The sequence below is a fragment of the Gastrolobium bilobum genome, unplaced genomic scaffold (genome assembly GCF_033153095.1).
Source record: "Gastrolobium bilobum isolate Gb01-03AN ecotype WA unplaced genomic scaffold, APGP_CSIRO_Gbil_v1 utg3268, whole genome shotgun sequence".
NCBI lineage: Eukaryota > Viridiplantae > Streptophyta > Magnoliopsida > Fabales > Fabaceae > Gastrolobium > Gastrolobium bilobum.
In genome coordinates this window covers 841,540-851,853 of record NW_026899992.1, presented here as the reverse complement: position 1 = coordinate 851,853, position 10,314 = coordinate 841,540, and the positions used below count along the sequence as shown (strand labels likewise).

Below are 10,314 nucleotides of genomic sequence, written 5' to 3'. Positions count from 1 at the left end.
GCTACACAAAATCCCAGCTCTTAAAAATGGTCTCATTTTATTATAAATATAATTGGAAAAATTGAAAAATAAATGACAACCGTTAAGTTTATACTTTATTGATTTCTAAATTACCATCCAATTCCATATTTTTATATGGGTGTTATTAATCTCATGTTAAAGGGGATCAGTTATCTCATGTATAAAGACAAACTTGTGGGCCCCACTATTTATAAAAAATAAAATAAAATAAAAAAGCTCATGATACCCACTTTTTTATTAGTGCAGGAGAGAGAACTTATCTTCTTTAATATAAGAAAATGTTTTCCCTTTTTATATAGGTTTTTGTTTTTGTTTTTTTGTGCGTTCCATTTGAAGCTTCCAAAATATTTGGGCCCCACCCTAAATCACGCACCCCAAGTCGCTAAAAGCCTAAATAGTTGACAAATGTGGTTATAAGTTCTAACTACTAATCTGCCAAATTAGACACCGCACAGCAAAACGCCACTCAAAGCCTCATCAATAGCCTGGTAGGTATTGGGAACCATACCGATCATAACAGAAGCAGTAGTTTATCCACACACACACACACACAAAAAAACAGAAGCAGTAGTATTTTATCGTGTGTATGCTTACTGTAGTGCTAAAAAAGTTTTAATTAACTAATTGGGGGAGGGATCATATTGCGTCACAGAGTTGGTGAACGGTGCTGATTCATCCTCCTACTTGGCCTGGTTTCGCTATCAATTTAATTAGCAATTACAACATTTATTGGCAGCGAATGAAGAATTAGAAATCTTTGATTATATATTAATGTCCCTCTTTGTTCCTGATCGCTTAATTTCTTGCATTAACTCAATTTGTCTTCCAAAATGAAGAGAAGTCCTTTTAATTCAAAGTTTCCAACTACTTTCCGCCCTTTTTCACTGGAATTATTGAATCCACTGATGTACTCGGCACATAGAAGTATAGAACCCCAATTTCAGTTGTTGATTGCAGCCACCAAGCCACCCACCTATTGCAGTTGTCTTTCATATATCTTTCTATAGCCACCAACCCACCATATCTACGGATAATTTGACAATCTGGATGAAACTTTGATCGATGATTTGTTTTAGCAAACACTTGCTCTTGCATTTACCAAACATTCATACATTTCCACACTTACAACAAGTTTTTTATTTTGTTTTTGGTCAAGAGATGTGACAATTATTTATTCTGTGGACAACATGGGTTGTGTAAGGTTTGTGCGAAACAGCAGCTAATCAGAGATATATATATTAAAATAAAGTATGATATAATTTTAAAAATTAGATATTCCTATAAAATATACATAAATAATTTATTTATTTTCATAAAGCATAAGTCATTACATGACAAACAATCTTATCCACATAAAATTCCCTCGTAAATTTCACTCAGTTTGTACTCTTTACACGGCCCATGATCTTCAGATGAACAAAATACAGCGCGGGCCCATAAAGAGATAAGATCTTACTTTGAGGCCCAAACAAGCCCATCTGACACTTGTATTGCATTCGCGCTTCACCGAAGAAATAAGACCGAGTGGATCTGAGTTAAACCCAGTCTGAGTAACTTCATCAACTCGTTCGCGCTCTGGGACGAAAACAGAGAAAGGAAGGTGCAGAAAGAGATGGAGGAAGAAGAGCTAAACAATGATACAAACAAGAAGAAGAGCTCGGTTGTGATAAAAATACCTTCGTATCAAGAAGTGGTTCAAAGCTCGCAAGCGAAATCAACTCCACCGTCTCTGTTCGTTCCCTCCCAAACCTTTTCTGAAGCCTTTGCGTTCCTCAAATCCTCCGAGTTCTACTCTCCTCCTCCTCCTCCTCTCTCAAGGTAGGTCATTTATATTTCTAAATTGTTTTATGTTTATCATCATCATCATCATCATCGTCATCATTATTATTCTTATCTTTTCGCGTTAATTAATTTTGATTAGGGAAACTGGTTCATTGGATGCTCCATCTTCAACGTCGACATCATCTGCTACTTCTATTTCTGCAGCTTCATCGACATTGCCGTCCTCTAAACTCACTCAAACTCGCAATGCAATTCTTGTGAGCCACAGACAGGTCAAATCATTATATGTTAATTAAGGCTCTCTTTTTTTTTTTATATATTATATTTGTTAGAAAATGGATTTTCTTTTCCGTTTTACAGAAGGGAAACCCCTTGCTCAAACATATTAGGAACGTTAGATGGACATTTGCTGATGTTGTTTGTGACTACTTGCTTGGCCAAAGCTCCTGTGCTCTCTACATCAGGTTTTTTTTTTTTTTTTTTTTTTTTTGAAATTGTTTGGTTTGTGATGAAGTTAAAGTTGGTACTACACAGGATGTGGTGGAATTTGTTTTTTACAGTCATTAGTGTCACGACAAATTAAAACTTGAATGACTAGTGCCAATCCTTGCTAGTTTCTGTTTTTGAAGCCAAGTGCTTTTTTATTATTTAAGCAAGTTTTGCTAGTCAGAATGCGTTTTGCAAAAAAATTGGACCAGTTGTTGAATTTTCGTATCAATTCTTATGATTTGACAAGTTCCATATCACAAGGAACAAGAAGAACACAGAGAAGAGGAATACTCAAACTCATTGATTGAAGAAGAAAATGATACAAAAGATACAGTAGCGGTTAACACAGCAGCTATATATATCAATAGCTTTAACTGTCTACTAACGTCCAACTAACCGATACACGTGCACAATCAGTAAGCAAGTAAACTAATAGGCATGACACGTGTGCTAAGCTTCTACGTATGCATAGCTGTATTGGTGAGCTGGTTATTGATTGGTAACACCCCCCACAAGCTGGACTGTGGATCTCTAGCAGACCAAGCTTGTCCATTAAGTGATGAAACGCTGAAGGAAGCAGAGCCTTAGTAAAAGTATCTGCAACTTGAGCTTTTGTAGAAATGGGAAGGAGATGCAATAAGCCGGCTTGAATCTTTTCTCTGGTTATGTGACAATCTAACTCAATGTTTTAGATCTCTCATGGAAGACCGGATTATGAGATAGATGTATAGCAGATTTGTTGTCGCAGAATACAGGAGCTGGTTTTGGTTGAGGGATATGAAGATCCTTAAGAAGATAAGCCAGCCATTGTAATTCACATGTAATGGCTGCTAAGGCACGATATTCCGCTTCGGTAGAAGAACGGGGTACAGTTGTTTGTTTCTTGGAACGCCATGAGATGAGAGACGAACCAAGAAAGATAGCAAAACCAGTAACAGACCTCCTTGTATCTAGGCAGCATGCCCAGTCTGCGTCTGCAAAACCACTAAGCTGAAGACTAGTTGAAGCTGAAAAGAAGAGACCTTTTGCAGGTGAAGCTTTCAAGTATCTGAGTATACGATGGGCTGCATTGAAATGAACATCAGTAGGTGCAGCAAGGAACTGACTGAGTTGTTGAACACTAAATGTGATATCTGGGCGTGTGGTGGTCAAATAAAGAAGAAGGCCAATGAGACGTCTATATAAAGAAATGTCAGATATAGGTTCACCAAGTTTTCGATGAAGCTTCAATGAAAGATCCATGGGTGTTGAGGCGGGTTTGGCTGCTGTTAGACCAGTATCAGAAAGCAGTTCTAAGGTGTATTTTCTCTGGTTTAAGAGAATGCCATGTGAAGACCGAGTGACCTCTAAACCCAGGAAGAAACGAAGACTGCCCAGATCTTTGATTTTGAAGCTATCATCAAGGAATGCTTTCACACGCTTGATTTCATACATGTTGTCACCAGTCAAGACAATTCATCCACATACACAAGGATAGCTGTGAAATGGGATTCATGTTTTCGGGTGAATAAAGAAAAATCAGCAGATGATTGAATGTATCCTATTGAGATCAAAGCTGTGGAGAGCTTGGAATACCATTGGCGACTAGCTTGTTTAAGCCCATATAGAGATTTTTCCAATTTACATACTTAATTAGAATCAGAACAATGTATGCCTGGGGGAAGTTCCATATAAACTTCTTCATTTAAATCACCATGAAGAAAGACGTTATTGACGTCTAGTTGTTCCAGGTTCCATTTCATAGCTGCAGCAATTGATAAAAGCAAACGGACAGTTGTTAATTTTGCAACAGGGCTGAACGTATCTAGATAGTCAAGCCCTTCTGTTTGAGTGTAGCCTTTGGCTACTAATCTAGCTTTATGACGCTCTATGCTGCCATCTGCACGATACTTAATCTTATACACCCACTTACAACCAATCGTGCGTTTTCCAGGTGGAAGATCAACAAGAGACCAAGTCTTATTATGTTCAAGAGCAGAGAACTCATTCTGCATTGCTTTCTGCCAGCACTCATGTTTAGAAGCTTGGGAGTAAGTTTTGGGTTCAACCTGGGATGTGACATTAAGACAGAAGCTTTTGTATTTGGAAGAACAGTTATTGTATGTAAGGACATCAGACAGAGGATATGAAATGAGATTGGATGAAGATGCATTACCTGAATGTGATGATTGATGAAGATCTGTAATTGATAGATTACAGTGATAATCATGTAGGTATGATGGTTGTGTTTTGTTTCTTTGTGAACGTCTATGCATAGCTTCATTTGGTGGTTGCTGTGTAACTGTTTGTTCTTCAGGCATTGGAGTGTTTTGGGTAGTGGGAGGAGAAGAGATGAGATCCGAATAGTCTGGGTTATGTGTTTCATGTATGATGGAATTTGATGTATCATGATTAATGTTATGAGGAATGAAAGGAAAATGTTTTTCAAAAAAGATAACATTCCTGGAAACAAAAACTTTTTGAGTATTGATGTCAAGAAAAGTATAACCTTTTATGCCTTGCTGATATCCAAGAAAAACAGACTTGGTGGCTCGAGGTGAGAATTTTTGGCGATGAGCTTTGAGAGTTGTTGCATAGCTTAGACACCCGAAGACTTTGAGATGTGAAAGGTTAGGAGGTTCTCCATGAAGCTTCTGATAGGGAGTGTCATTTTGCAGCAAAGGGGATGATAGTCTGTTGATTATGTGAACAGCATGTATAATGGCAAAAGACCAGAAATGAAGTGGGATTTTAGATTGGAAGACAAGGGCCCTAGCAACATTTAAAATGTGCTGATGTTTTCTTTCAACTAAGCCGTTTTGTTGAGGATTCTCTACACAACTTCTTTGGTGTAAGATCCCTTTGGTTTGATAAAAATCTGGCATAATAAACTCAGGTCCATTGTCACTTCTAATAGATCTTATATTAGTGTGAAATTGGTTTTCAGCGAAAATGATAAATTCCTTGAGCTTGCTTCGGGTTTCAGATTTATTTTTAAGTAGAAGAGTCTAGGTGTATCTTGAGAAATCATCAACTATTGTTAGAAAGTATTTGTGTCCATGTATGGATGGTAAAGAATATGGACCCTATAAATCAACATGTAAAAGTTGAAAAATAGACTTGGTTTTATTAGTACTGGATGGATAAGGGAAGTTGTGTTGTTTTGCAAAATGACAAACATCACAAGGTGAAATATCTTTGCAAGAAATATAAGGAAATCTTATTGACATCTGTTTTAAAACTGAATGAGAAACATGTCCTAATCTATGATGCCAGATAGATGCATCATCTTTTGAAGATACATTGGAAGTAGATTTATTAGCTGGTAATTGGGAAACAATGGGAAAAACTTTCTGGTCTGCATTCTGATCTCTGAGTAGTTGAGTCCTTAACACGTATAATCCATCAATTACATTAGCTGAACTAATCATCATATTTGATGGTATCTGCTTAATCATACAACCAGAATTATGAAAGGTTAGATAACAAGGAATGTCATGCAGTAACTTTGTAACAGAGACAAGGTTAACTTGAAAAGTAGGAACATATAGGACATTATGAAGAATAAGGTCATGAGAGATATGCACAGTTCCTGAAAGTTGAGCCTGTGATTTCGACCCATCAGGAAGTGAGATGGAAATGGGATTGATTTTTCTAAATTCAGAAAATTGTGAAAGTGAGAAACTGATATGGTCAGTGGCTCCAGTGTCAAGGAGCCATCTGCCTGATGAGTTACCTGCTGAGTTTACATTCAAGGCCGTGGTCTGAATCATGTTTGTTGAACAGATTGGTGTTTCTAGTTGTGTAGGTTTTTGATGAGTGAAGGCAGTTAAGAGGCTTTCATACTCCTCTTTAGAAATAGTCACATTGGATTCTTGAGTATCTTGAATCTCTATAGCATCTGTACTGTCATCTTGTGAAGAAAAATTTGCAGCATTTCTTGATTTGTAATCGGGTGGGAACCCATGCTTTTTGTAACAAGTATCGATGGTGTGGTTTGTCCTTCCACAGTGAGTGCATATTCTCACATTGTTCCCACGTCCTCTTCCAAAGATATTTGGTATTCCACGTCCTCTTCCTCTGAAGGAAATTCCTCTTTGATTATTATTAGCTGAGCTATGAAATATTCTTGAATCATTTCCAAGCTGACTCACATTTAATTCACATTGAATCTGCCTTTCTTGCTGAACCACTAAAGAAAAGACAGTGTTTATATTTGGCATTGGCTTCATCATCATCACTTGAGATCTTACATGACCATATTGATCATTAAGACCTTTAAGAAATCTTACTGTGCGATCACAGTTTCGGTATTCACGCATTAAAGGATATCCATTACAAGAACACCTTAATGCACAGCTACATGTTGGTAAGGGCTTTAAATTGTCCAACTCATCCCACATAATTTTCATGTTTGTAAAATAGTCAGTAACAGAAAACTGACCTTGTTGCATTTGATAAACTTGTTCTTGAATGTCAGAAATTCTAAAAATATCTGAATGTGAAAATCGAGCTTTGAGATCATTCCAGGCTTCATTTGCTTGATTGATCCAAAGAATTGACTTGGCAATAGAGGTACTGATTGATCGATGAATCCAAGAAAGAACTATGGTATTGCAACGCTCCCATGCTTGAAAGGTGGGATCATTATTTTCTGGTTTCAGAATTGTTCCATCAATGAAACCAAGTTTATTTTTGGATAAAAGAGCCATACTCATTGATCTGGCCCAAGAATGGTAATTTGTGGGATCTAATGGTGGTGTAACAAGTATTAAAGCTGGACTTTCATTTGGGTGTAGGAAGAAAGGATTACTGGGATTGGTATGAAAATCTGGAAGAGGGTTAGCCATTGAAATCAAGAATGGCAGAAAATTTGATCGAAAGAAAAAGGAAGAAAGAAAGGAAAGTTTGTAACAGGGTAAGGAAAAATTGTAGCAGCTGAAGCTTGGTTACCAGAGCCAAAAGAGCTCTGATACCATCTTATGATTTGATAAGTTCCATATCACAAGGAACAAGAAGAACACAGAGAAGAGGAATGCTCAAACTCATTGATTGAAGAAGAAAATGATACAAAAGATACAATAGCGGTTAACATAGCAGCTATATATATCAATAGCTTTAACTGTCTAACTAACGTCTAACTAACTGATACACGTGCACAATCAGTAAGCAAGTAAACTAATAGGCATGACACGTGTGCTAAGCTTCTACGTATGCATAGCTGTATTGCTGAGCTGGTTATTGATTGGTAACATCAATTGGAAAAAAGTAATTATACCATGTGAATTAATTAAGTGAATCAACTGTGTTACATTGAACTTTCTGGTTTATCATCATGCTTGTAGAACTGGTTGTTCTAGATTCCTTGTCGCTTGTGTGTGGTTTTTTTGGATATCTGAGAAGTTGTTATTGTTCTGCTAGATGACTTTAATATAGTTATATTTATGCATCAACTTGACTTAAGTGGATGGTTTGATGCAGTCTTCGGTATCATCTGCTGCATCCAGACTACTTATATTATAGAATAAGGGAGTTGCAGAAGAATTTCAAGCTTCGTGTAGTTTTATGCCATGTTGATGTGGTCAGGCACCCTGTTATATACTTATTCAGACCTCTATAGTATCAATTTTAGTTTATGTTTCCCAATGATCTATCGGGAAATTTATAATTTAAATTTTAGCTGTTCTGTTATCTACATGAAGTAAGTGATATTTTCCATGTTTTCATTTCTTATTGATTGCAGGAGGATGTAATGAAGCCTCTACTTGAAGTTACAAAAACAGCTTTGCTTCATGAATGTACCCTTCTATGTGGATGGAGGTACAATTGACACTCCTTTTAACTGCTTGTGAAGTATGCATAATGAAGATATCATTTTTTCTCAATTCTTAGGAGTGGGAGGGTGCTGCTATCATCTACTATACTTCAATGAACTTATTGAATTCTTATTAGTAAATATCATGTCGCTACCAAACCTCTTATTAAGGGTGAAAGTTTGTTGGTGTAAGTTGCAACTTGATGAAGAATGTTAACCATAGTAGTTAATAGCGCCGCAATAGCACCGCGAGCCGCGCCGTATGGGCAGTGCGGTGCCTTGCCGCAAGAAACCGCGCCACGCCGTACCGGAACGCAATAGCGGCCATTGTGATCGCATTCGCGGCCATGTTGCTATCATAAGGCAAAATGTTAATGTTGTCCTAAATTTAAATGTGTAACATAAAAATTTTAAGGGTTTTTTTAGCCTATCTGTGTCTCTCTCTGTCACTTATGTTATCTCTGCCTTTAAAAAATGTTTCTTTTTGTCATTATTTCTGTCATATATCTATTCTGCTATTTCCGCAAACGCAACCCGCTACAATGCTATAGCGTTTCTCGGGGTTGGCCGCGACGTGCCGCAATCCGGATTTGATAACTTTGATGCTAACGTGACTAGCTACTTCTTAGCTTTTAACTGCTTTTATGACTGATTTATAGAATGTACATCTTGAAAGGATAGAAGCTAATTGTAGTTTCCTGTGGTGCTTTTGTTTTAGCAGAATTAGTGGCATTTAGAGGAGCTTGGGTAACTGTGGCATGCATATGAATTTTATTATCTATAGTACCATCTGGCAAGATTCCTGTAACCTGTCTAATTGATTTCATTATCATTCCATTGTACTGTTATAGCCTGGAGGAATGTGGTCGTTACTTGGAGACCATAAAAGTATATGAAAACAAGCCTGCAGACATTATTCAAGGCCAAATGGATACAGACTATCTATCACGGGTATGCTTATGATTTTTTCTCTATACATTAATTTATCATGGGTTTTAGTACTTTCAAAAACAAAATATTAAGGCGGCAGTTTTTAAGTTGATTAACTTCTAAGCATGGTCATTAAATTTTCTTAAGCTATGTTACTTTCAACTGTAGCTCACACATGCCCTTACAACGGTTCGGCATGTTAACAAGACTGATGTAGTCACCCTTGGTACCACATTTGGGGTATGTATGTCAGTTTTTAGCACACACAGACACAAACATATATTGATTGATATTATTTGCAAAGGCCTTTTCATCAAGCTGAATCCTTGTCTTTTCAGTCTCTATCCCACATTATGGGTGCATCTATGGAGGATCTAGCTCGTTGTCCTGGCATAGGAGAGCGCAAGGTATATTACCAGTGCTGTAAGTGGGATAGGACAATGATCTGCACTTATTTTTGTGTGGCTGTGGTTGCATGATTTGGTGCCACAGCTAATAGTGACAAACCAAAAGGACTCTGAATATTTTGTACACTTCCTGATATCAGGTCAAGCGCTTGTTTGACACTTTTCATGAACCCTTCAAGCGTGTGGAATCTAGCAGGCAAGCCATTCCAGAGACTTCTGTCCAGAACAAGCCAGCAAGTCCAGATACATCAACCAGGAACAATGCTGAACCTTCCTCCTCAGCTGAAGACAAGCAGAAGGATGTAGAAGACGTGACCAAAAGGAGGAAGAAAGAACCTGAATTTACTGTCAAATCTGCCCTTTCTGCAGCATTTGCCAAATATTCTGACAGAGTTGGGAAGGGGAGAAGCACTTCACACGTGGAGGAAAAAGAATAATCAATTCTTTCAGAGAATAAGAAGCTGAAGCATAAAATTACCATGAAGCTTTTGACTATGATTTTCTCTTGAAACTAGGCTTGATTTATAATCTCTGTGCATCTCAAGCCAGTGTGGAACTACTCTTTGGTCTAGAAGCAATCTGGGCTACTTTTTCTTGGTTGTGGAACTTCGCTTTCCTCCACATATATATTTAGGGTAGAGTTGGGGTTGTACAGGTTTAGAAGGAATTTGAGAGGTTTGAATTTAACTACTGGTTACAATAAAATAAGTACATAACGTTTACTTAGCAAAATAACTAAATTACAATAATAAAAAAAAGGTATTGAGTTATGAGTGATGACCATGCTGAGGCACTTATGATCTATCTCCTGGGCATTTTTGGCTCACGTTTTGTATATTGCGTTTCTCCACGTTACCAAGATGGCAATAGAAAAGTGATTTCTCCTTTTCA

General features: G+C 37.3%; 1 protein-coding gene across 1 annotated transcript; it reads left to right on the top strand.

Annotated features, from left to right (window-relative positions):
• Positions 1 to 1,581: 1,581 nt before the first annotated feature.
• Positions 1,582 to 10,281, top strand: LOC133294751 (DNA excision repair protein ERCC-1). Its single transcript, XM_061493498.1, is given in 9 exon segments — positions 1,582 to 1,839; positions 1,943 to 2,075; positions 2,164 to 2,267; positions 7,753 to 7,852; positions 8,015 to 8,091; positions 8,938 to 9,037; positions 9,185 to 9,256; positions 9,355 to 9,423; positions 9,564 to 10,281. Coding segments are annotated over 9 exon segments (1,230 nt in total). The 5' UTR covers positions 1,582 to 1,633; the 3' UTR covers positions 9,933 to 10,281.
• The last annotated feature ends 33 nt before the right edge of the window (positions 10,282 to 10,314 follow it).